Below are 27,907 nucleotides of genomic sequence, written 5' to 3' on the forward strand. Positions count from 1 at the left end.
AGATCTGACGAAAACGGACACGCTGTCCGTTTTCGTCCGATCCCTCCATAGGCGGCAGCGGCGCCTGACAAGCCCCTCCCCGCTCAGTGAGCAGAGAGAGACCTGTCATCCGCCGGCTCAGCGGAGATCAACGGACTGATCTCCCGCTGAGCCGGCGGACCGAGGCGGGCTCCGTAGAAACGGAGCCCGCCTCGTGTGAAAGGGGCCTTAGTGTACTTTTAGCAAAAATACTGTTTTGATAAACATTTGCACATGTATTATGGGGTCCCAAAAATAAGTACCACCTTTTTATTCTACTGGTCATGTGCTTTCAGAAAATGTATTGTTTTATTTTGGGGGGGGGGGGGGGAGTTCTACAAACTCTGAAGGCTGTATGGGAAAAAAAAAAAAAAAAAAAAAAAGAAATGGAAAAATTGCAAAAGTGGTCGGCCACCAGAGTTTAACCATTCACGACCGTGATATAGCCGAATGACAGCTAAAGCACGGTCACACTTTGAGGCCATCATATGACGTCCTGTGGCGCGTATCGGCAGTAATCCGTAAATGAGGTAAAGGGACAACCACAGCGGCTCTTTACAACGCGATCAGCTGTGTCCAATCACATCTGATCACAATGTAAACAGGATTGTTATCGGCAATCCTCTCCTTGCACTTACAGCGCATGAGGAGAGCCGGTAACTGGCAAATCCACACAGGGGACATCTACACTGATGATCAAAATGGTATTTGGGTACAGTGTTACATGACCGCACAATTGTCACTCAAAGTGCAAAAGCACTGAAAGCTAGAAATTGGCCTAGGCAGAAAGGAGGTGAAAGTGCCCAGTAGGCAAGTGGTTAAGCTGTTCCTGACCAGCCACCACAGTTTTACTGCGGCAGAATGGCACGGGCAGGCAAATCGACGTTATGTTACGTTGCTTCCTTCGGCGGTAGGGGCACGCTGCTCATCCCCGGAGGTCTCGATGACCGCCGGGCTCCCATGATCGCTCGTGACACAGCAAGAACCGGAAACTCTGTGTGTAAACACACAGAGATCCCGGTTCTCTGAGGGGAGAAGTGACAGATCGTCTGTTCATACAAAGTATGAACAGCGATCTGTCATCTCCCCTAGTCAGTCCCATCCACCTTTTAGTTAGAACACACTTGAGGGAACACAGTTAACCCCTTGATCGCCCCCTAGTGTTAGCCCCTTCAGTGCCAGTGACATTTTTACGGTAATCAATGCATTTTATAGCACTGATCGCTGTATAATGTAAAAATGTGTCAAAATTGTCCAATTTAATAACAAAACAAAAAAAAAAAAACACAACAAAAACAAAAAAATAAATAAAAATAATAATAATAATAATAATAATGCTATAAATCTATCCCCTGGTTTGTAGACACTATAACTTTTGCCAATAAATTTACGCTTATTGTGATTTTTAATACCAAAAATATGTAGAAGAATACATATCGGCCTAAACCGAGAAAAAAAAAAATAGCTTTTTTAAAAAAAAAAAAAAAAAATGGGGATATTTATTATAGCAAAAAGTACAAAATAGTGTTTTTTTTCAAAATTGTTGCTCTTTTTTTGTTTATAGCGCAAAAAATAAAAACCACAGAGGTGATCAAATACCACCAAAAGAAAGCTCTATTTGTGGGAAAAAAAGGGCGTCAACTTTGTTTGGGTACAATGTCGCATGAACGCACAATTGTTAAAGCGACGCAGTGCCGAATCGCAAAAAGTGCTCTGGTCAGGAAGGGGGTAAAATCTTCCGGGGCTGCAGTGGTTAAAAGTAGAGCGGAGGGCCTAGCAGCAAAAGGGTTAAAAGACAGAGCCAAAACAGATATTCTCTTGAATCGTCAATACCCCTGCAATTATCCACTTGACCTCCAGAAGATTTACCCCCCTTCATGACCTGGCCACTTTTCTTTTTGACAAGGTGTTATTTTAACTGACAATTGAGTGGTCAAGCTACGCTGTACACAAATTAAATTTATATAATTTTTCTCCCTCAAATCAAGCTTTCTTTTGGTGTTATTTGATCACCACTGAATTTTTTATGCTATAAAACGAAAAGAAAAAGACCAAATATTTTTTGGGGAAAAAAAAAATTATATACAATTTTTACTTGCTGCTATAAAACATATTCAAAGAAAAAAGAAAATGTAAAATAAAAAAAAATAAAAAATACAAAAATAAAAATCTAAATTTCTTCATATCGTTAGGCTAATATGTATTCTGCTACATATTTTTTGGTAAAAAAAAAAAAAAAAAACACTTTTCAATAAGCGTATATTGAATCATTTGCGCAAACGTTATAGCGTCTGCATACTATGGTATAAATACTGGAATTTTAATTAATTTTTTTATACTAGTAATGGTGGCGATCAGCAACTTGTAGCAGGACTGCAATAGTATGGCGGACAATCTGACACCAACTGCCACTTTTGACACTTTGTGGGAACCAGTGACACTAATACAATGATCAGTGCTAAAAATATACACCGTCACTGTACTGACACTGGCTGGGAAGGGGTTAACATCCAGCGCAATCAAAGGGTTAAATGTGTGCCTAATAGTGCTTGGCAATTCACTGTGTGCCATTTTTACTAAGGGATGTGCCGGTTTTTATTCCCTGCTTTGCAGGGAAACAAAAACTGGCACATTCCCGCTGACAGGACAGAGCTCTGTATGGTTGACATTCACAGAGATCTGCCCTGTCGTCATCTTCATCGATCAGCGGGTGCCACTGGTCAACCACTGGAAGGCACAAGCTGATTGGCTTGTGCTGTGACTAATCACAGTACAGCCAGCACGCCCCTTACCTGGAAGTGCTGGATCACTTACTAGATAAGTGATCCAGTGCAGGAGAGCCGCTCTGCTACTGTACTACTACATGAGGTGGTTGGCAAGCGGTTATAGCAGGACACCTTTTGAAAACATCCGATAAAATAAGTGGCATAATACAATTCAAAAACTGAGCTTTTGACCAATTTGTTTTAACCACATCAGCTCAAGAAGGTTTTACCCCCTTCATGACCGGGGCATTTTTTGCTATTCAGCACTGCACTACATTAACTGGCAATTGTGCAGTCATGCAATACTGTAGGCAAATTACATTTTTGTAAAGATATGCAAGTGTATTTAACCCAACACCTGCGCAAATGTGCTAGTATCAATATACCAGGTCTAAAACAAAAAAAAGAGCTGCATGTTATGCAAAATAGCTTAAACATGAATAAACTGAAAAAAATTAATTATTTAACCGCACTCCAAGTAAAGTGCATGTGCATCTATAAACATCAATTTAGTGACGAGTGAATAAAGCGCTATAAAGTTCCAAAGAATTCAGTGTAAATAAAATAAAATCCCATGAACACTCTGTGGTATCCAAAACGCTTCTGTGATCAAAGCACCTGTGACTTTAAGTGTCACCAACATTCATATGTGCATCCTACTCACCAGGGCATATTGACCCCCCATTACAGATAGTCAAAGACAACACGATTGAATACAGTATATCCTCCTGGAGAGGAAGACAGCCCAGGGAGAAATATCACTGATGCTGTTCTGGATTCCTAGGCACTTATACCAGCTGAACGCTATGGTGACAGGGTTAACCAGATATGTCTAGAGAGACAGGAGATTGTACATGTATCTAAAGATTATTAATATACTTGGATATTAAGTCAATAGGGGGGATCTCCAGTAAGGCTTCGATATAAGGAGTCAGCAGTAGTCCACAGTCGACCCAATCAGGATATTTTGTCTGAGGTCATTCAGCATTGATGTTTGAACAGTGTGGAGGGGGAGTCTTGGACAAGCTATATATTCAATATGTATATTAATTTTGCTGTCTTTGACTACCTGTAATGGGGGGTAAACATGCTCTGGTGAGTAGGATGCACATATGAATGTTGGTGAATAGAAGAGACTTAAAGTCACGGGTACTTTCATCACAGAAGCGTTTCGGATACCACAGAGTGTTCATGGGACTTGATTTACATTGAATTCTTTGGAACTTTATAGCACTTTATTCACTTGTCACTAAATTGATGTTGATGGATGCACATGCACTTTACTTAGAGCGCAGTTAAATAATTACCTTTTTCAGTTTATTCAAATGAAATTTTTTACCACTCTTTTTCACACTAATACAGCTTTCTTTTGGTGGTATTTGATCACCACTGAGTATTTCTTGCAATAGGAATGAAAAAGACCAAAAATATTTTGGGGGAAAAAAATTTCTACGGTTATAAAACATATCCAATAAAATCTAATTTTGTAATAAAATTTAGACCAAAATCTACTGCTACATATCTTCGGTAAAAAAAAATAACAATAAGTATATATAAATTGGTTTATGCGAAAGTTATAGCATCTACAAAACTATGGTATATACAGTATATTTGAAAATTGATTCATTCTGATGTACTGACAACCCACCTCATTTGTTAAGGCCCTCAAGTGCTAGGACAGTACAACAGTAAATTGAATTTTTTTTTTTTTAAACATACTTTCATCAGTGTAGTTCAGTGTCACCATAGTAACACTGTACTAGTGTTAGGGGGGTGATCCAAGGATTTTTTTTTTTTTTTTTTTTTTACACTTTGCTGTTACAATGGAGATCATTCTAATAGCAAGGTTTTCAATTGTCATGAATAGGTTACACATTTATGATGTGCGATTGGCTACAGTTAATCACATTGTACAGGGTGCAGTGATTGGCCCAGGTACCATGAGCTATGGACCACTCACAGCAGAGGAAACACAGCTGTTATGAATTCATAAGAGCTTTGATGATATTGTGTCAGATGGAGTGCGAAGCACACCTCTAAACCGGAGCAGGCAAAATCACGTACATGTACGTGATTTTGCCTACACGTGTTGCCCCATCACAGAACCTATACTGTGGGAAAGTGGTAAAGCTTTTTAAAATTTGCCCCCTTACCTCAAGGTATTATGTGAATCAGCGTAACCATCCATTTCGGTATCCTTCATTACTGCCCAGTCAAAGGCCATCCCAGCTAAAGTGGTGAATGTGTTACCTGGTTGTAAAGAACACACAGAACATTTTAGTGTACATTACAAGTCGCCTTACAATGGAGATCTAAGCTGTGAAGTAGGCTCTCTTACCTTCAGAGTCTAAAGCTTGTATTTTTAGCTCCAGGGGAGAGTCCTCCAGAAAAAGTTCTCTTGTAGTCGAAACAATTTGAATCTCATTAATTATGTCCACAATCGCATCACACCGTAAAACCTGTCCCGTGTCTAGGAAACACACCATTCAGATAAATATACAAATCTGTGCAGTTTTTACATACATATTTTTTTGTGTACACCATGTGTGTGAAATATATATGTATATGTTCCAACATGACTGTGCACCAGTGCACAAAGCAAGGCCTATAAAGACATGGATGAATGAGTTTGGGGTGGAGGAACTTGACTGACCTGCAGAGTCCTGACTTTAACTCAATAGAAGACCTTTGTGATGAATTAGTGGAGACTGCGAGCCAGGCCTTCTCATCCAACATCAGTGCCTGACCTCACAAATGAGCTTCTGGAAGAATGGCCAAACATACCCATAGGCACACTCCAAAACTTTGTGGTCAGTCTTCCCAGAAGAGTTGAAGCCGTTATAGCTGCAAAAGGGTGGGGCACCTAAATATTGAACCCTACAGACTTAGACCCCATACAAAACTATTAGATTTTCTGCAGATGTGTTTAAGATTTATCAGATTTTGACCTCATATTATATATGGTTTTGGTAAATCTGAAGACAAAAATGTGCAGAAAATCTAAAAATAGTGTGTATGGGGTCTAAGGGTCCTTTCACATGGGCTCAGCAGGGATCGTTCCGCTGATCCCCGCTGAGCAGGAGGATGACAGGTCCGTCTCCGATCACTGTGCAGAGATGCACTTGTCAAAACCCCGCTGTCCTCTATGGAGAGATCGGATGGAAAACGGACCACCTGTCTGTTTTCATCCGATCCAATTCTCCAGACGGATGGAAGATAGGGTCTGAATTTCACGGACAGCATATCGGCGGATGTCAGCGTACAGTTCACTGCTGACATCCGCTGCTCTATAGGGCTGAATGGAGCATTCAATCAGGTCAGCCTGAAAAACTGACAGGCTGGCCCTAATCAGAAAGCCCGTGTGAAAAGGGAGCTTAGCCTGGGATGCCATTAAATGTTCAATACTTTCTGGTAACATAGTAGAGTGTGTATAATAGAGAATATATATATATAAATATATATATATATATATATATATATATATATATATATATATATATATATATATATATATATATATATATATATATATATATATATATATATATATATATATATAGGTTGTACCGATACTAGTATCGGTACCGAGCATTTGCCCAAGTACTTGTACTCGGGCAAATGCTCCCGATGCTTCCCCCGATACCTAGAGGACAGCTGTGATCGGCGCGTGGGGGAGTTACAAGATTCTCCCCCAGCGGCTTTCAGCAGCTTTAGTGACATACAGCGGTGATCGGTCACCGCTGACTGTCACTGCATCCTCCTCCATGCCCCCTCCTTTCCGCTGTCCACCTCTGTTCCTCTCTCCTTCCCTGTGTCTCTCCACTGTCCCCTCCGTTCCTCTCTCCTTCCCTGTGCCTCTCCGCTGTCCCCTCCGTTCCTCTCTCCTTCCCTGTGCCTCTCCGCTGTCCACTCCGTTCTGCTGTGTCTCTCCGCTGTCCCCCTCCGTTCCTCTCTCCTTCCCTGTGCCTCTCCGCTGTCCCCTCTGTTCCCCTCTCCTTCTCTGTCCCCTCCGCTGTGTGAATGGACAGAGTCAGCTGACTCTGTCCATTCACATAACTGAAACACTGTAATCTCCTATAATTACGATGTGTCAGTTTATGAATGGAGAGGAGCCACTGTCTTCTCTCCATTCATTCTCAGTGCAGCTGAGGCTGCAGAGAAAGGGACTGGGGAATCTCTATCCTCTGTCTCTTTCTCTGTCTCAAGGGGGAGATATCAGAGGTCTGTTAAGACCCCTGATATCTCACCAAAGCCCCCCAACAGGGCTGATTAAAAAAAAAACAAAAAAAACAAACACACACACACACACATATACACCGTCCCCCCCCCCCAAAAAAAATAAATAAAGAAAACACTGTTAAAAAAAAAAAAAAACAAAAAACAAAAAAACACTGTCACGTGACATTAAAAAAAAAAGTATCGGTAATCGGTATCGGCGAGTACTTGAAAAAAAGTATCGGTACTTGTACTCGGTCCTAAAAAAGTGGTATCGGGACAACCTATATATATATATATATATATATATATATATATATATATATATATATATATATATATATATATATATATATATATATATATATATATATATATATATATATATAACCTTTACCCTCAGCTTCTTTAGCAAGGCAGTGGTCATCTTGGAGGTGTGTTTGGGGTCGTTGGAATACTGCCCTGTGGCCCAGTCGCCGAAGGGAGGGGTTCATTCTTTGCTTCAGTATGTCAGAGTACATGTTGACATTCATGGTTCCCTCGATGAACTGTAGCTCCCCAGTGCTGGCAGCACTCATGCAGCCCCAGACAATGACACTCCCATCACCATGCTTGACTGTAGGCAAGACACACTTGTCTTTGTACTCTTCAATTGGTTGCTGCCACACACGCTTGACACCATCTGAACCAAATAAGTTTATCCAAGTAATCTATGTCCTTAGTCTGCTTGTCTTCAGCAAAACTGTTTGCAGGCTTTCTTATGCATCCTTCTGGGACGACAGTCATGCAGACCAATTTGATACAGTGTGCGGCGTATGGTCTGAGCACTGACAGGCTGACCCCCCCCCCCCCCACCCCTTCAACCTCCGCAGCAATGCTGGCATCACACATACGTCTATTTCCCAAAGACAACCTCTGGATATGATGCTGAGCACGTGCACTCAACTTCTTTGATTGACCATGGCGAGGCCTGTTATGAGTGAAATCTGTCCTGTTAACCACTTCAGCCCCCTTCCTGACCAGGCCATTTTTTTGCGATATGGCACTGCATCGTTTTAACTGACAATTGCGTGGTCACATTTTTTTTTGGTGGTATTTGATCACCTGTGCGGTTATTTTTTGTGCTATAAACAAAAAAAGAGCAACAATTTTGCAAAAAAAATTAAAAAAAAAAACACATTTTCAATTTTTTCCTCAGTTTAGTATTCTTCTATATGTATTCTTCTACATTTTTTTTTTTTACAAAAAATATTGCAATAAGCGATATTGGTTTGCGCAAAAGTTACAGCGTCTACAAAATAGGGGATAGATGTAATTTTTATCTTTTTTTTTTTTTTACTAGTAATGGTGACAATCTGCGATTTTTATCAGGACTGCGACATTGCAGCGGACAGATCGGATACTTTTGACACTATTTTGGGACCATTGACATTTATACAGCGATCAGAGCTAACAAACAGCCATTGATTACTGTATAAATGACACTGGTAGTGAAGGGGTTAACACTAGGGGGCGATCAAGGGGTTAACCGTGTTCCCTATGTGTGTTCTAAATGTAGGGGGGATGGGACTGACCAGGGGAGGAGAGAGAGATCGGTGTTCATACTTAGTATGAACACACAATCTGTCTCCTTTCCCCTGAGAGGACCGGGATTTGTGTGTTTACACACACAGATCCCGGTCCTCGCTCTGTCACGAGCGATCGCGGGTGCCCGGCGGTCATCGTGCCTCCCAGGCATGTGCATCGGCTCCGGGGACACGTGGCAGCATGTGTCTGCTGATGTCTTAAAGGAGCGACGTACAGCTACAGAGATTTGCCCAGCCGAGTCAACTTGCCACAGTATAGCTGTGGCAGCTGATCGCCTAGTGGTTAAACCGCTGTATGGTCTTGGCCACCGTGCTGCAGCTCAGTTTCAGGGTCTTAGAGATCTTCTTATTGCCTAGGCCACCTTTATGTAGAGCAACAATTTATTTTTCAGATCCTCAGAGTTCTTTGCCATGAGGTGCCACGTTGAACTTCCAGTGACCAGTATGAGAGTGAGAGCGATAACACCAAATTTAACACACTTGCACCCCATTCACACCTGAGACCTTGTAACACTAACGAGTCACATGACAATAGGGAGGGAAAATTTCCAATTAGGCCCAATCTGGACATTTTCACTTAGGGGTGTACTCACTTTTAGACAGTGGTTTAGACATTAATGGCTGTGTGTTGAGTCATTTTGAGGGGACAGAAAATGTACACTGTTATACAAGCTGTACACTCACTACTTTACATTGTAGCAAAGTGTCATTTCTTCAGTGTTGTCCCATGAAAAGATATAAAAATATTTACAAAAACGTGAGGGGTGTACTCATCTTTTGTGAGATACTGTGTATACACACACACACACACACATGCTGTATTGACTATGCACTTAAACTTGAAGCACATTGGATTGATGGTGTAGGCCTAGTTAAAAGTAAAAGGACTTGAATTGTGACCAAGTTATATCTAGCCTTTAAGGCCATGGGTGTAACTTTCTTCACAAGTACCTCTGAATGGTTCAAGATGCTCTATCCTGTCCCAGCCCCTGTCTGAGTTTCCCTTTCCCTCAACCCCTCTAACCGCTCATCTTCCTTACCCCTACTTAAGGGAAGGAGACCCATCCTGTGTTGGAATTTGGTTCTCTTTTTTGCTTCCCTACTTAAGGGAGAAGTATGGCTAAAACTTTTTGGCCCTACTTGTCCTATGGATCACAAGAGTGCAGCTCGTTCTGCACACCTGTGACCTGTTTTTAGCCGAAAGCGGGCTAAATTTCGCTGTCTGCTGATGTCACTCAGCCGGTGCCGGATCAATCCCAAGTTTACGGTCAGGATCCACCAGATGCCTGGACAAGCAGCTGACGCAGCCTCTCAGTGAGCTGCTGGGAGCCCAAGCCAGCCACCGCTGCTCCCTTCACCACCCAGCGCTCCAGTGAGCGCTGGAGGAGTAGAGCAGAGCGCTGGTGAATGACTCACTGCTCAGAGCGGAGGGGGAGAAATGAGCAATCAGTGCTCTTTGATCGCTCTGTTCTCAGTGCACAGGCGGCAGGGAACAGATGCAGTATCAGATCCATGCTGCATTTACCAAGGGGAGTTTTTTTCTTTTTCCCCATGCTTTTAAGAAATGAATTATACAAACTGTAGACTGTATATTCTGCAAAGTATGCCTGCTACTACTATATACAGTACATAGCAGAGCTGCACCATTCTGGCTAAAATGAGAATCACATTTTTTTTTAGCTTAGAATAAAGATCACGATTCTCACAGCGTAACATCGCCTTTCACATTATACAAAAAGATTGGGGTAATTTTACGGTTTAGTTAGTTTTTTTTGTTTTTTTATTAATTGAAGTGTATTTTTTCCCCAAAAAATTGCGTTTGAAAGACTGCTGCGCAAATACAGTATGACAAAATATTGCAACAACCGCCATTTTATTCTCTAGGGTCACTGCAAAAAAAAAAATGGGATTTTGGACTTACCGTAAAATCCATTTCTCTGAGTTCATTGACAGACCCTATTTCAGAACTATAGGGTTATACCGCCCCCTACAGGAGGAGTAGGACAGAAAAAAAAAAAAAGCTTATGGGCAGTCCTAGGTGGTATACACCCCCCTCTCTGCTTTAGGCCTTCAGTTTAGTAACAAGCAGTGTCAGAAGTATTAAAACTCCCTAGAGGGATGGGTGCATTGCCTGAGAAATTAATTTTACTGCAAGTCAAAAATCCAATTTTCTCTTTCGTTCATTGACAGACACAGGGCTCCATTATTCAGAACCATAGGGACGTCCCAAAGCAGTGCCAAACATGAGGGGTGGGACAACGAAAAATCCCAAGACTAAACACAAGAGCCAACCAGGTAACAGGAGCTCAACACAGAACAATCTGGAGCCCAACCTGAACAATACCCCTTCAAGAGGGAATAGACCCTCTAAACAGTAGCCTGCAAAACCTTGCGGCCAAGAGAGGCACCAGCAGATGCCAACACATCCACTTCGTAGAACGTTGTGAAAGTGTACACTGACGACCAAGTGGCCGCCTTGCAAACTTGGGCAATGGACGCCTAATGACAGAAGGCCCAAGAAGCACCAAGCGCCCAAGAAGAATGCGCCATAACAGGGAAAGGAGAAACCCGATCCCCGACAGAAATGCCAGAGTCATCACCTGTCTGATCCAACCAGAAACGGTCGCAGAAGAAGCAGACAGCTTCTTTCTTGGCCAGTCCGTGATCACAGCGAGGCTGACCTCCAAAAAGACTCAGTGTCTGCCAAATACACCCAAATCCCCCAAACCACATCCAGGGCAGATAAGGCAAATTCCCTAGGATGTGTTGACCAAGCGACACAAGGAGGACAACACAATGTCCTTATTCAAAATGGAAAACCAAGGAAGGAACGATGGAAAAGGGCGAAGAACTACCTTAACCCTGTGTAAGGTGTACGACAAGATAACGCTACCATTTCCGACACCCTGAAAGCAGAGGTGATAGCCACCAAGAGGCCACCTTCCAAGACAAAGCAAGCAGTGGAATATCCAGAATATTGTGAGAGACTTCTGGAGAACCAGAATTACCAAGTTCAGATCCCACGGCGGTAGAAGAGAACGCACCGGAGGAAACAGACGTCGAACTCCTTGAATAAAAAAACAGTAAAGCACCAGGGAGTGCGAGACCAGGGGATGCTGAAGAAGACAACCCAGGCTGACACCTGGCCCTTGATGGTACTCGAAGCCCATTCCTGCTCAACCCCCCGTGAAGGGAGGTCGGAATCGGAGCCACCGAGAAAGAAAGAGGATGAATGCCCTGTGACTCACACCAAGATATATGCGCTTTCCACATCCTGAGGTAGAACCTCCTAGGACAGTGATGGCGAACCTTGGCACCCCAGATGTTTTGGAACTACATTTCCCATGATGCTCAACTACACTGCAGAGTGCATGAGCATCAAGAGAAATGTAGTTCCAAAACATCTGGGGTGCCAAGGTACGCCATCACTGTCCTAGGAGATAGACTCCCTAGCCATCAGCAGCATCGGAACTGCAGCACCTGGCTCATCACAGCCAGGCCGTTGAAACCAGCGACTCTAAAGCAGGATGGAAGAACGGCCCTTGGGACAGTAGATCCTCCCTGAGAGCCAGTCGCCAAGGAACATCGGCGACCAGGCGCACCTGGTCAGTGTACCCAGACCGATGGGACCCATCCGGAGCCAATAGAACGACCGGAATCCCCGCGGCTGTGATCCTGCGCAAATGCCACAGCAGAAGCTAGCGAGGAGGAAAGGCGTACAGCAAACGTTACCGGCCCAATGGGCAACCAGAGCAATTAAGGTGCCCACCAGAGGGTCCGGTGACCTTGCCAGAAACCTTGGTACCATCCTGTTTAGCCAGGACGCGAACAGATCTACTTCAGGAGTGCCCCATCGGAGACATATCCGATGAAACACAGCCCGGTGAAGGGCCCACCCCGTGGTCCAACCCTAGCCAACTTAGGCATCCGACTGTTAGTATTCCACTCCTGGAATGCGTACGTCGGAGGGAGCCGTAACAATACGCTCTGCCCACCTGAGGATACAGACAACTTCCAGGGCTGCCAGCATCCTATTTGGCCCGCCTTGGTGATTGACATAAGCCACTGACATTGGATTGTCCAACTGGATTCCGACTCGATCCATCCATGATCCAGACATAGTCTGACTGCTCGAAGTTCCGGGCTATTACTCGGTAGTCCAGATTCCTTAGTAATCCATCATAGGCCCCACATAGGGAACGCTGACCGAGGCCCCGCACAGAGGGCGCCGACGGATGCCACCCACGAGGCACCACTGAGACCCCTCACAGGGAGCGCCAGGAGCACCCACACCGGGCCCACCTAAAGGACCCCAAAAAGATTGCCCTCAGAGCCCCCACAGTGCCGCCCCTCTGGTGGGAAGTGGCTATGAGGCCTAGCAGGCCACAAAAAGCCATGGGCCGGGGGACCGACCTGAGCCGCTGAACGGAGGGCGGACACCCAAAAAACTAAAGCGGCAGCCTCCGCCGCCCGCCCAGCACCAGGTTGGTGGGGTACAAAGCCTCGGCCTAAATTTTTCGGCCCATGGGAGGACCGGACCGATTCGCTGAACGTAGGGCGGACACCCAAAAGATGGATAGCAACAGCCTCCGCCGCCAACACCCTGGGGCCGCCCAGTGGGTAGGCCGCAAAGCCGCAGCCTAAAATTATGGGAGGGCCACCGATCGCGGGCGTCCGGTCACCTGCCTCCTAGGCCCAACCACTGCAGCAAGTAGGCCCAAGGCATACCCCCCCTGTAGCAACCCTGGGGGGTGGAGGGGGGGGGGGGATTTTGCGTCCAAAAGCACCTAGGCCAGAAGCCTGGGCCGCACTCAGGGAGGGAAGGGGGTGGAGAACCCCGGAGGGACCTACAACCCCCAGGGAGTACCCGCGTCAAAACGCCACATCCAGGGAAGGAGGAGGGGGCCCCGTACTTGCTGATGCAGCGAAGTGTGTGGGTAACGCTCCCAGACAGATCCCCTTGCCACCGAAGTGGGGGGGCTTTGGCCATGAGGAACGCTGCGACTCAGGCCGAGACCCGGTCGTATGCGACCTCGCGAGATGTTCAACTCGCAGGGCCAGCCCCTGTCCAGTGGGGGCCGACCTAGCGCATAGCTGCGGTCTGCACACGCTCGCTGGCTATACTGGGGAGACCACTAGATCTTAGTGTCCAGCCCGTCGCTTAGCCCGGCAGTTGATAGTAGATTCCACTGGAGAAAAATCCAGGAAAAAAGGAAATAAACAAAAAAAATTCCCAGGATTAGAGATCCCAGCAGGGAACTAGGTCCTGACTAGGCAGAAAAAAAACTGAAGGCCTATAGCAGAGAGAGGGGTGTACACCACATAGGACTGGCCATAGGTGTAGCCATGTCTTTTTCTGCCTAGTGTCCTACTCCTGTAGGGGGCGGTATAACCCTATGGTTGTGAATAATGAAGCACTGTGTCTGTCAATGAACGAAAGAGAAATATATATGTTTGGGGGCAAGTAATTTTCTAGCAGAAAATACCGATTTCAACTTGTAAGCAACAAGTGTCAGAAAAAGGCTTAGTCAAAGTGGTTAAACTGACTTCATTTGTAGACAGAAGTTTATCCCTTTAATCTAAAAGAATGAAATGTTACAATGTATCTCCCAGCGCTGAGGAATGTTGATAAACATTTGCCAGCTTTTTTATTTTTATTTTTTTGACAGCTTTGAGCAGAGAACGGCTCTGCACTTGTTACATAAAATCGTGGAAATGCCAGATTAAGATCCTGAGGGGGGTTGAATCGAGAACAAGATTTTTTTAATGATTAATAGTGCAGCTCCAATACATAGCGCTATATAGCTGAATTGTATGTTCTTACACCTTATATGCAGACAGTAACAGCTTGCCGACCAGCCACCGTCATACTGCGGCAGGTCGGCACGATCCCGCGAACCGTCGTAGCTGTATGTCTGTCCATTTAAGCAGGATAGCAGGCGTGCGCATCCGCTGCACTGCGGGGGTGTCGATGACCGCCGTCCACACACGATCACGGGCACAAGAGCCAGAACAGGGATGTGTGTGTGTAATCAGGAATCAACGTAAATCCCCAATCCGCCCACATTAAATTAATAAAATGAGGGGGTGGATCCTTCACAGCTGCTCTCCATAAATGACGTTAGGTGCACCAAGATGGCACCGCCTCAGGCGACGTCCTATGACAAAATGCGTAAGACGGAGGTACGCACACACGTCATTTCCGGTTAAAGAATAATCTATTCCTCCACTAAGGGACCTTTGATAGGTTCTATGTTTTAAGTTTTTTTACAACTTTGTTGGCATCTTTGTTTTTAATAAAAAGTCTATCCAGAATTACAAATTTGGAGCCCATCTCCTTTACTTGAGGATACCTTTAAAATTACAACCCTGGATCTAGTGACAGCAGGATCGTAGGGAACTGCCCTTAGAGGACCTGGATGCTCTGGACTCCACCAGGAGGAACATAAGGAGGAGACGATCGGTCCAGTAGACTGTCGCACGCTCACCCATGTGCTTTACCCCTGTAGGGGTACCAGGGTCTGGTGAGTAGGGATCTAACAAGGGGAGCACAACAGTCACCTTACTATTTTGATCTGTGGGTTGGAAACAAGCACAAAAGTCACATGGAACTTTGGACTAGATAGATAGATAGATAGATAGATAGATAGATAGATAGATAGATAGATAGATAGATAGATAGATAGATAGATAGATAGATAGATAGATAGATAGATAGATAGATAGATTTTTCACCAAGTTTAAAAACGCTCTGAACACCTACACTACTTTGAAGAGTGATCCAGTACCTCTTTGAGGTGGACTTCCTTTGATCACCTCTGAATGTTATTATTATTATACAGGATTTATATAGTGCCAACAGTTTAAGTAGCGCTTTACAACTTGAGGGTAGACAGTACAAATACAATACACTTTAATACAGTAGGAATCAGAGGTCCCTGCTCCTTAGAGCTTACAATCTAAGAGAATGTGGCTATATTTATACAAATGTTATAGTTTATGTTGAGCGTTTTGATATATATGCACTTACTAGTAATCTATGATCACAACAGTGGGTTTTTGGGAAACCCGGAGCAGCAAATAAGGCCCCAGGATATTGTAGTTCTTATCACATACCTGATAAGGGGGATCCACCACGTCACCTTTCACCGAGTTGGAAAACACTCTGAACACCTAAAACACTTTGAAGAGTGATCCAATACCTCTTTGAGGTGGAATTCATTTGATCACCTCTGAATGTGGCTATATTTATAAATGTTATAGTTTATGTTGATCGTTTTGATATATATGCACTTACTAGTAATTTATGATCACAACCCTGGGTTTTTGGGAAAGCTGGAGCAGTAAATAAGACCCCAGGATATTGTGGTTCTTATCACTTACCTGATAAGGGGGATTTACTTCATCACCTTTAATACCTACCCGGGAAGGGGGGTTTATTATTATCACATTTCAGTTCATAGGCAGCGCCATCTATTCCCTATTTTATATACCTTTAATTTCTTGGTGCTCCACCGGGGCATCCCAGGGAAGGCTGCAGCCTAGCCTACACCTGAGCGCGGATTCTAATACATACACACAAATCACTGTTCTGAGAGAAGAGAGATATATTGTGAGTTCCTACTAGCTAGGAACAACGATCTATCATTTCCTCCAGTCACTCCCATCCCCCTACAGTTAGAACACACACTAGGGAACACAGTTAACCCCTTGATCGTCCTAGTGTTAACCCCTTCCCTGCCAATGACATTTACACAGTAATCAGTGCATTTTTATAGCACTGATCAGTGTATAATTGTCAATGGTCCCACAAAAGTGTCAAAAGTGTCCGATTTGTCCACCATGTCGCAGTCCCGATAAAAATCACTGATAACTGCCATTACTAGTAAAATAATAATAATAATAATAATAATAATAATAATAAATAATAATAAGCCACAAATCTTTCCCCTATTTTGTAGATGCTATAACTTTTGCGCAAACCAATCAATATACACTTATGGTGATTTTTATTACCAAAAATATGTAGAAGAATAGATATCGGCCTAAACGGAGAAAAACTATTTACTTTTTTTTTTAAAAAAAACATGGGGATATTTATTATAGCAAAAAGTACAAAATATTGAGTTTTTTCAAAATTGTCACTTTGTTTATAGCGCAAAAAATAAAAACCACAGAGATGATCAAATACCACCAAAAGAAAGCTCTATTTATGGGGGGGGGGGAAGAAAAAAAAAAAAAAGGATGTCAATTTTGTTTTGGTAAAGCGTTGCACGACCGCGCAATTGTCAGTTAACCTCCCTGGCGGTATGATTATTTCAGATTTTTGCGTCTCAAAGCGGTACAATTATTTTGCACAGAAATTTGGCGTTTTATATTGTAGGCCTGTAATTCTTAGCACACACTTAAATCTGTCCACCAAGTCTAGTAGATATTCCGGGTATGATGAAGTTTGAAACACAAAATCATAAAATTATAATATAATAAATATAAATAATTATAAAAAATAATAGTATAACAGTAATAAAATAAATTTCCCCGCGATTCACTATCGCTCAATTCTGCAAGTGTTCTAATTTACTATCGCTGTTTTCTAGCTGGTCTAAAACCACTTTTGACGTAAAGGGACACTTTTTGGTTGCTATGGACAATCTCCAGTTTCCAGGCAGAAACAACAGTATATATCATATAAAACTGCATGCAGGGCACTGGACAAAAGGGATGTGAAATGATTTCATACAGTAATGTAATCTGTAAGATTACAGTGTACTGTATGTAATATGAATTTTCACTTTTTTGAATTTTCCGCCAGACTCCGCCCCGTGCGCCACGACGCTCGCAGGGAACGGAGCCTGACACACAGGATATCGGGGCAGAGGACACAGCAGGGGGGGGACATCGCAGGATCCTGGGGACAAGGTAAGTAACACTGCACCAGGATCCTGAGATGTAATCCCGAGTGTGGCTCGGGGTTACCACTAATTGTGCTCAAATTTAACCCCGAGCCACACTCAGGAAAACATCCAGGGAGGTTAAAAGCGACACAGTGCCGTATTGAAAAAAATGGCCTGGTCATTGAGCAGCCAAATCTTCCAAGGCTGAAGTGGTTAATGGATTCATTGCTACTTCTCTCTATCCCCTTTCCTTGATATACTACATGGGTACACTGCAAATATGGAATTAATATGCCTTTTCCTATGTAGTAAGTGCTAAACTTATGGTTGGTACATTAAACTTTCACCCCTTTGCGCCCACTACACCATCCCTTTAAAAAGATCTAACTGATGGGGCAGAAAAGATCGGCAGATCACGCGACCACTGTGATTGACTGTTACAGTGGTCACATGATCGGAAGCTGGTCTTTCACAGCTCAGTCTCTATGCTAGGAGCGCACATTGAGGGCCCTTTCAGCACAGTGGCATCGGCCGTACAGCAACACATATGAACAGCGCATGGGTGGTAAAAGCCCACCCTTTTGCCACCACAAGTTAGTCGTGTATAAGGGGTTGATAAACTTTACCAGTAAAAAAAAACAACTATGCAAATAAGCAGTATGTTCACCAAACCTGAAAGCTCATTTTAAAAAGCTGAAAAAAATGAAGGTAATATGCCATGCTTGGCATCATTCCTAAGTGTTCCTAAGTGTTTGGCCATGCTCATACATGATTACGAATGAAGAATGCAAAATTACTTTGAAGAAAAGTAGCTAAAAAAAGTTTGTCGTCTATAAAGAGGCACAGGAATTTAGATACGATTGGGACATCCAAAAGCATTTCAACTGAAAGGTGAGCAAAAGAGTAGCAATCTCCCACAGGCCCAATAAAACCAATCTGTGGGACTGACAGCAGCCCAAGAGCCACCTAAAGGACCAACACCTGAATCTGAGACCCGATATGGCCAAGCACCTGACCTGAAGACGTAGTAGACAACAACCATAGGACCAATGCAGAGAATCAAACTGGTCCTCAAGGTCAGGAAGAGAAGAATTCCCACCTGAAGGGGATAAATACATACAGGAGGGATGCCGCAACTTAAATTGAGGAAAAGCTTATCAACCAGAACCCATCAAAACAAGGGGAATAACAACAAATTCACCTAAATAGAAGTAAGGAATCCCACCCTTATGTGGACAACAAGCAACAGGTCCCCAGAAGGAATCTGAACTAAAACAGATCCTGACAAAAAGGGACCAGTCAGTAGGAAGACCCTGGGACTTAACACTAGAGGTCAACCGATATATCGGCCGATATTTCTCCTTTTTAAAGAAATCGGTATCGGCCAATTATTATGGGAAAAGGGCCGATTGTGAGGGATCTGAGGTAGGGGGCGTGCTGGGTGGAAATCCCCCCCGGCTGCCTGCCGTCTATTCTAAACGGCTGCTATCACGGCCGCTGTCTGCTGACTTTTTTTTTTTGTCCGTAGAGGAAGTCGGCAGCGGCGGACACCGATTGGCTGTTACCGGCTGCGCTGCATTCTGGGGATTGTAGTCCAATCACTGATACTCATTCATTGCTTCATCGCAGAGGCGGGGCGCGCAGCACGTCAGACGAATGGAGCTGTCTTTGCCCAGGAGAGGGGATGGAACAGAGCCGGGAGCGCTCCGCTGGTGGGCACTGCTGAGGTGGCAGTGAATTACATTATTAGGCTGTACTGGTGGGCACTGATGAGCTGTACTGGTGGGCACTGATGAGGTGGGACTGATGGGCTGCACTGATGTGGGGCACTGATGCGATGCACTGGTGGGCACTGATGGTATGCACTGGCTTGCACTGATGGACACTGGGCTGTACTGATGGGCTGCACTGGTGGGCACTAATAGGCTGCACTGGTGGGCACTGAGGTGGCACTGATGGGCTGCACCCCACCTCTCTACCCTAAACAATAACCTCCTCCCCACCTCTCCACACTAGATTTTCTGAGACGAAGGAAAAATAAAAAATAAAAAAAAAATTGGCCTAAAATATCGGGCGCAAAAATCAGCAACATATATCGGCCGCCCCGATTTCTAAATATCGGCATCGGCCACAGAAAAACCCATATCGGTCAACCTCTACTTAACACCTTGATCCCCTAGGATCAAGGGTTGAAAACTGCCTACCAGAGTGTCTGGTAAGGCAACTAATCAGATCACAACAGTCTGCAAGAGAATGCAGGGACTACAGAGTCTACAAAAGAGCTCAGGAATTTTGTCCCATAAAAGCCAAATGACTGAAGGTTTAGGGTGCGAGAAAGCAAGAAGAGTAAGCAAGGGAAGGGGTATAGAGACCGTTACCAGACTGGCGCGTTTGAAATAACGCAGAGTAGAACAGCTAAAGATATCCTCCCTGGTATATGCAAAACATTTCTGAAGCAAACCCAGAGGAACATTGCTGAAGAGCCATGCTGTCTATCCCTAGTCTAGGGATGCTCCTGAGCCCCACAGTCTACCAAAGCAACAGGATACATGGAGCAAGTATCAGGAAGCCTATTTGTACAATCAAAAACATATATGCTTGGTTGGAAGCCAAAACAAGGGAAGAAACCTGTGATGCAGATTCCTGAGATGTCTGAAGTCACAGATTTAGCAGCATCAGCTACCCTGTGAATGTCTGAACAGTGCTTCTGTAGACAGGTACAAGCTATGCCGTGTGCTGGGAAGCAATGGTGGTAGAACACACCAAGTACACCAAGTCAAAAGGCACCATTTTAAGTACATGGCACAGTAGTGCAGCTACATGACTCATGAGTCACTTATTTGTCTACAACATGATGGGCTGCATCAGTGCCCAAACTGGACCGATATAGATAAAGAGTTGATTACATACAGTACTAACTGCTTATAGCTCTTGATCCACGGGTAGGTTTAGCAGGTGGCTTTTACTGAATGAGTAAAAATCAATACTAAATTCATTAAACCGCACTCCTTCCTTAATAAAGTGCAAACATGCAAAAGTGATTTCAACTGAGCACCAACATGATAATAACACGTGTATAAAAAGTTTTTATACACATATTATATTATCATGTTGGTGCTCAGTTGAATGTTGAAATCACTTTTGCATGTTTGCACTTTATTAGGGAAGGAGCACGGTTTAATCAATTTAGTATTGATTTTTACTCATCCATTTTCTTTTTTACAACATGCTGCTCCTTACCAACTTTCACCTGTTTAATTATTCTAGTTGCTTTAATTATTCTAGTTGCACTAATTACCCTTCCACTTTGCGCTGGTTCTGGGGTTTTTAACCCCTTATTCACAATTTGGCTTTTACTGAATGTATCGTTTACTTATGTATATTTTCACCATATGGTCAATTTGAATGGCATATGTTTGTGACAAGTTCTCATAAACATTATATTGGAGTAGAGCTGCACGATTAATCGGTAAAAATCAAAATTGCGAATCTTTTCCCTTCCCGATCTTAAAACCAGCATTTCCCGATTCTATCTAACATGTGCAGAGTTCTCTGACAGCTGAAAAAATGAATAAATATATCCAGGCAGCAGGTCAAGTTTTATCACATCATCACGGCTAACTATAACTAAAGTAATATTTCATTCTTAGATCACAGGGATGAACTTCTGTCTGTAGATGAGGGAAGTTTAACCACTTAAAGACAAACTTTTTATGACACTTGCTGCTTACAAGTTAAAATCAATATTTATTGTTATAAAATTACTTGTATAATGTGAAAGATGTTGTTATGCCGCTTGAGTATCGTGATCTTTATTCTAAGCAAAAAAAAAAAAAAAAATCGCGATTCTCATTTTAGCCAAAATCGTGCAGCTCTAATATTGAGTAAAGAGGATGTTTCTCCAAGGGTAGATAAAAATAATAATCCCTCTCTGGTAAAATTTTCATTTGCAGGAATAATCATTTAAGATAAAAATATGGCCTTCTTTTCTATAGTAGAAGACAACTAAACCAACATCCTGTATGTGTCGCGCTCTCTTTCCCAGAAAAGCATGGTTTTGGCTCATCATTGTTCAAACTCTGATAAGATGAAGGGAAGAAGGGGTAACAAGCCCCGGGACTTTAACGGTGTTCAGTATAGGGACAAGGTAAGGACAAAAAATAGCATCGATAAAATTTAAATATTTTTTGAAACAGGTAAAAAACATGAGGAAATTAGACCATCTATGACAGGGTTATAAATTCCACTTCATGGCATAAATACAACCAATACCACTCAACATGTTTCGTTTTGGAGCTTCTTCACGCGTTTTTGGTAAGAGGGAAATTATGCTAGGAATAACAAAAGGACAAGGATGAGTTCTCATGTTTATTGTTTGATTAGGATAAACAAAATTATTCAATAGAAGTAGGTATATTCGGCATAATTACCAATACATATACAGTTGATACATAATCATATGGATAGAAATACAAAAAATATGAGAGTGGGAAGGAAGCAAATCTCACCTAGGCTGCCAAAAAGCTGAATATAAACCTGGTTCAGAAATAGAAAAATTATACGTCCCATATAGGTTCAAAGTACCTCATCTGAGTGTCTTATTCAAAGTGATCGCAGGAGGAAAAGAATTTGTGTCACTAAAAAAGTAAAAAAAATAAATAAATAAATGTCCTTTTATTATTCTTGTCCTTTTGTTATTCCTAGCATAATTTACCTTTTACCAGAAACTCCACAAGAGGCTCCAAAAGCGAAACATGTTGAGTGGTATTGGTTGTATTTATGCCATAAGGTGGAATTTAGAATTTATAACCCTGTCATGGATGGTCTAATTTCCTCATGTTTTTTACCTGTTTCATAAAATATTTAAATTGATGCTATTGTGTCCCCTTACCTTGTCCCTATACTGAACACAAAGTCCCGGGGCTTGTTACCCCCTTCTTCCCTTCATCTTATCATATATATACTGGGATATGGTGTTCCCTCTGATCTGTCTGCCTTAAATTTTAATTATTGTTCAAACTCTGTCACTCAAACATATTTTAACAGCTGCACCCCGAAACAGAAGATGACTTGCCTCTCGGGTGGCCAGCACGTCTATTTTTTGCTCTATTACAAAGCTAGCAACACCTGTGCAAGTCATAGAAATTTCACAATTATATTTGCCTTCCAATGTAACTTGTAGTTTAGATGTACTGCACCTAATGCCTTTCATTTCCCAAAAATATTATTTATGATGTTAACAAATTGTGTAGTACATTGATAAACTTTATTGATGTATCCATTAAAAACAAATTACCTAACATTAGAAAGAGAAATAACTTACATATATCTTCAGCAAAAATGATACTGGTTAGCCTCGTAGGATGATTTGCTCTCGCTTGTACCACAGCACGTTGTGAGCACTGCTGGTCATGAGTGCTTAACGGAACTATGCTGGCAACTTCAGGTCTAGTTGATGACCTATAAAGAAAAAGAGAAAAAATAAAAGATTTATGAAATTGCTAACATTGTGTAGTAAAGATAGCCATCTGTTCAAACCAATATTCAAACTAAGAATAGTTGTATTTTGAAAATACCGTCTGACATTCTGCCCGTGTATATGCCAGTCTGTCAGGCAGAAGCTGGCCGCTGGCTTCTGTCAGACGTGCATGCTGGAAAACCAGCAGCCGACAGACTCCTGATAAGCGCTCTCAGCCAATAGCACAGAGCGCTGATTGGAGTGTTCTGGCAGGAGGCCATCCCCCTATCAGAACACAATGGCTCAGTGGGGGAGATCTCTGGACTAACCTCGGATGGTTAGTACTGCGGCTTCTGACCAGAGCTGTCAGTTAAAAAAACTGTAGTGTGTACCAGGCTTAAGGTTTCTGATTGCGCAATCTCTGCGCAATCTCTGGACAATAACTTTCTCGTTTGAGGGTCTACCTATATAAAACTAGGGCTTTAAATTGTGAGGCCATGTAATTTACATATAATACATTTCTAACACAGAATCTAGGCAAAACATTGTGACAAAAAAATGAGATCTGCAAAATACTCACCATGCTTATCATCAAATACTTTGCAGTGCATACTTTCCAAAAAGGAGTCATTTGTGGAGGTGTTTGTACTATTTTGGGCACCGTACGTGGCTTGACACCCAAAAAGTCTCTCACACGTGATATCCCCATACTCAGGAGAAGTAGCAGAATGTTTTTAGGGGTGTAATTTCACATATACCCGTGGCATGTGTGAGAAATCTCATTAAAGTGACAACTTTGTGTAAAAATAAAGAAAATATTATAAAAGGTCTATTTGTGTGAAGAAAAATGATACAAATTTCATTTGTGTACAGTGTTGCATGACTAAAAAATTGCCAGTTAAAGTAGCACAGTGCTGAATAGTAAAAAATGGTTTGGTCATTGATCAGGTAAATGGGTTCTGGGCTTTCCCCATCAGTCATGAAGGGGGAACAACCTTCTGGGGTGAATTGGTTAAAACCAAGCAGTCTAGCAATTAGCATTTTCAGAAAATCATTAACAGCAGCCTACATAGTTCTCACCATGCAGGAAACCTCTTCTGAGAATATAAAAGGCTGCCATTGTTGACCTCTCTGAAAATTAGGGCTGAAACGATTAATCGATAAAATCGATAATGAAAATCGTTGTCAACGACTTTCATTATCGATCAGTTGGTCTAACGGCACGCACCTTCCTCCCTGCCAGTCCCGCCTCTGTCCCAGTGTTAGAATCATGTGTACAAGGCGGCGGCGCCGCCGTATTCTCATGATAATACAGCGGCGCTCATGTGACCAGGCGCGTCCACCCTTCTCCGCCTCGTTGACATCAGCTCCCCCCTGATATTCTCAGCTCCGCCCGCTGCTGCTTAGAGGGAATAGAAAGAGGCTAGAAGCAGCCGTGAGCACCGAGCTGCACCTGTGAAGTTATATAAGGTAGCAGCTACACAATACTCAGCAGTACATTAATTTCTGTGATGACAAGTTGACAAGTGCCCCATGATCATAAGTATTTCTGGGGGGGGGAGAATAGTGCCCCATCATTGGTGTTCGAGGGGGTGGGTGAAATAGTGCCCCATGATTGGATTTCCCTGGGGGGGGGGGATAGTGCCCCATCATTGGTGTTCCCGGGAGGAACAGTGCCCAATCATTGGTCTTCCCGGATGGAATAGTACCCCATCATTTGTGTTCCTGGGAGGAATAACAGTACCCTATCATTGGTGTTCCCAGGAGGAATAGTGCCCCATCATTGGTGCTCCCGGGAGGAATAGTACCCCATCATTGGTGCTCCTGGCCATAGTACCCCATCATTAGTGTTCCTGAGAGGAATAGACACGACAGGATACCTGTATATGACAATTATAATATTACAGTCCTGTGTGAAAATCTGCAGAATAGTATTTCAGGTCTTTTTTATATTTTGAATTTATGATTTTATCCGATCAAAACAATAAATCGGCCAGCTAATCAATTATGAAAATAATCGTTAGTTGCAGCCCTACTGAAAATACTAGTCTTTTTGGCTGTTATGCTAATCGAATGGCTTAAATACCTTCTGAGTCAATGATCCAGAGCTAGTATGCATAAAAATTGCTCCAAATCTGGAGTTAGACTTACCGGTAACTATTTCCAGCAGAGTGGATATAAATCAATGAAAAAAAAAAATCGATTTTTATCAAAATTTTTTATTTTAGTAAAATGCTTTTGGAGTAAAAATCTAAAGATAGTTTTCTATTTAAGATGCATTATATTAAAGTGGTTAAGCCACTAACCTGTATACACCTTCAGCACTGCCTCCTATTGTAGTATGCCCCCCTCTGTGTGCGATTTATAAAAGTAAATGCTGCAAATACCCAATTTCACTGCTGAGATTGCGATCACATGACTGACCAGCTTTCTCCTTTCCTCCTCAGAGATGCAGCGGGCTGGGCTGAGATTCCCCCTCTGATGTCAGTCTGGATGGGAGGAGGAGAGAACTGGCTGGTCCTTTGATCGCAATCTCGGCTCTTAAATGAGGTATTTACAGCATTTATATTTATAAATCATTCACAGAGGGGGACACTGCAATAGGAGGCAGTGCTGATGGTATATACAGGTTAGTGTTATGAAAGCAGTAGGAGGGAGGAGGGGTAGCTCACACACAGAGGGGGGGGGGCATAGGAGAGGAGAGCAGATAGCAGGCAAAGCAGCCATAATACACTGTGGTCAGTTTACAGAGGGGTGGGGAGAAACTGGCAGGATCAGACAGGTTTTTTAGGCGTTACTAGTTTATTCATCATGAAATGGAGCTTAGTTATGTAGCATGAGGCTGTATATTCTGCAATATGTACATTTTTGGTAAACTCATTCAACGAATCCAAGCTCTGCGAGCTAAGATAACATGCACTGCATTGATGCATTCACACAATATCACAGTAACCATGAGAGAAACCAAAGTTTGGGAATATTCCTTTAACCCAATTTATGTACACTACAAACTGTATGATTGAATTGGTTCTGATAGCACTGTTTTACTAACCTGATAGCTTATTACTCTAAATAGGAAACCTTCATTTTGTTTGCAAATATTAAAGATTCTTCTAACTACCAGCAAGAATGAGTCCTTACATTTAAAGAGTACCTGTCATTTCAGATCCATAATGGCAGCACCTATTAGCGGGCATCCACTCATCTGCTGCCGCCACGTCCCTCACCTTGTTAGATCACTGCCGCATCACCAGCCCTCCCATTAAAGTGAATGGGACTGTCTGAGTAAACAGCGGGTCAGAGGAGGAGCCGCTGCAGGACAGAGATGACAGTTGCTCTTTGAAAATTATGATTTAAACAAAGATGATTTAAATTGACTTGATTTAAATCAAATCCACCCTGATTTCCAGTAGTCTTCTAGGACAGCCCTTGAGAGATAGAGCTCCTCCAAATCAGTTCTAAAGGCGTTCCCTCAGGAACATGGTCAGTCACCAGCAAGAACTAAAGGACTGAACTGAACAAAACATAATCAGAACAGGTAATACCATCAATTCACAATTTCAAGGGTGGGACGTGCTGTCCTGGAAGACTACTGGAAATAAAGTTACCGGTAAGTAACCCTGGTTTTTGCCAGTCGTCTTCCAGGACAGCCCTTGAGAGGATCCCCAAGTACTCACCAGATTAAGGGGGGACACAGCTTGGAGGACTTTCCTCCCAAAAGCCCGGCCCTGACTAGATAATAAATCTAGCCGGTAGGGTCTTGAAAATGTGGTAAAGCTTGACCACGTAGCCGCCTTGCATATCTGCTCCAGGGTGGCACCAGCTTTTTCCGCCTAGGAAGCAAAAAGCGCCCTTGTGGAATGCGCTTTAATAGCCTTAGGTGGTTCTCAATCTAGAACTCTGAACCCCTCCATAATAGCCAATTTGAACCAGGCCTGCTGACCTTTACATTTACTGGAAAATAGAAAAAGCGTATCGGACGTCCTAAACTGTCTGGTAGCTTCTAGCTAAAAGGCACATTCTAACATCCAACATATGGAATTCTCTTTTCTTGTCATTTGTGGCGTTTTGACAGAAGGTAGATAAAATAAGGTCCTGTGATTTGTGAAATTTAGACGTCACCGCAGGAACTAAATTAGGATCTGTTCTTAAGATGACTAGGAGGAAAGGATCTCTAGTAGAAAGCCTGTATTTCATTCAATCTGCAAGCTGAAGTGATTGCAAATAATAGAACAGTTTTCAGAGTGAGTAATCTCAGAGGCTTTTGAGATTGTCTCAAAGGGTGCCCTAAGAAACGCTCTGAGAACTACCGATAAGTCCCAAGTTGGGGTCTTGTGCCCTTGAACTGGTCTGTATTTTGCAATGGCTTTGCATAAACTTGAGATAAGGAGGTCCTCCTGCAAGGACTTCTCTAAATACACACTTAAGTGTACCAAGCGCCAACCCTCGATTGATCCCATTTTGCATCTATCCTATTACCTAGCCATCCATTAAACTTTTTTCCATATCTTGCCGTAGATAGCACTAGTGACCGGTTTGCGACTTTTAAGCAAGGCTCGGATAACTCTTTCTGGTAGTCCCTTGTTCTTTAAGATTTCTTCTTCAGTAGCCACACTGCCAGATTTAGTGTGGCGGTTTGTTGGATGCACCAGAGGTCCCTGCGAGAGAAGATCCCTCCTGAGGGGTAACATCAGAGAGGGCTTGTCTGTTAATTTGAGAAGTGTTGTAAACCACCGACTCTTGGGCCATAAGGGCGCCACCAGGATTAACACAGAGTTTGTTCCAAGATGGAACCCTCGGGATGAGGTGGAGGGCAGGAAACCCGTAACAAAGTTTGAAGGCCCAGGGGTTTTGTAGAACATCCACTGCCAGGGGCTGATCGCCTAGGTTTAGTGAAAAAAAAAATCTGGGGACTTTCACATTTTTCATGGTTGCGAAAAAATCCACTTCTGGGTTTCCTCAGTATGAAGC

General features: G+C 43.0%; 1 protein-coding gene across 2 annotated transcripts in view; it reads right to left on the reverse strand.

Moving 5' to 3' along the window:
• Positions 1-27,907, reverse strand: part of NUP210 (nucleoporin 210) — a 287,888-nt gene that overhangs the window by 231,910 nt on the left and 28,071 nt on the right. For both annotated transcript variants that reach the window (XM_073592410.1, XM_073592411.1), the window contains exons 2-4: positions 22,802-22,938; positions 5,122-5,253; positions 4,937-5,033 (exon numbers count right to left, since the gene is read on the reverse strand). In XM_073592410.1, coding sequence (XP_073448511.1) covers positions 4,937-5,033; positions 5,122-5,253; positions 22,802-22,938 — 366 coding nt within the window. The remainder of the gene's footprint in view (positions 1-4,936; positions 5,034-5,121; positions 5,254-22,801; positions 22,939-27,907) is intronic.

This window comes from Aquarana catesbeiana, linkage group LG07 (genome assembly GCF_042186555.1).
Source record: "Aquarana catesbeiana isolate 2022-GZ linkage group LG07, ASM4218655v1, whole genome shotgun sequence".
Taxonomy (NCBI): domain Eukaryota; kingdom Metazoa; phylum Chordata; class Amphibia; order Anura; family Ranidae; genus Aquarana; species Aquarana catesbeiana.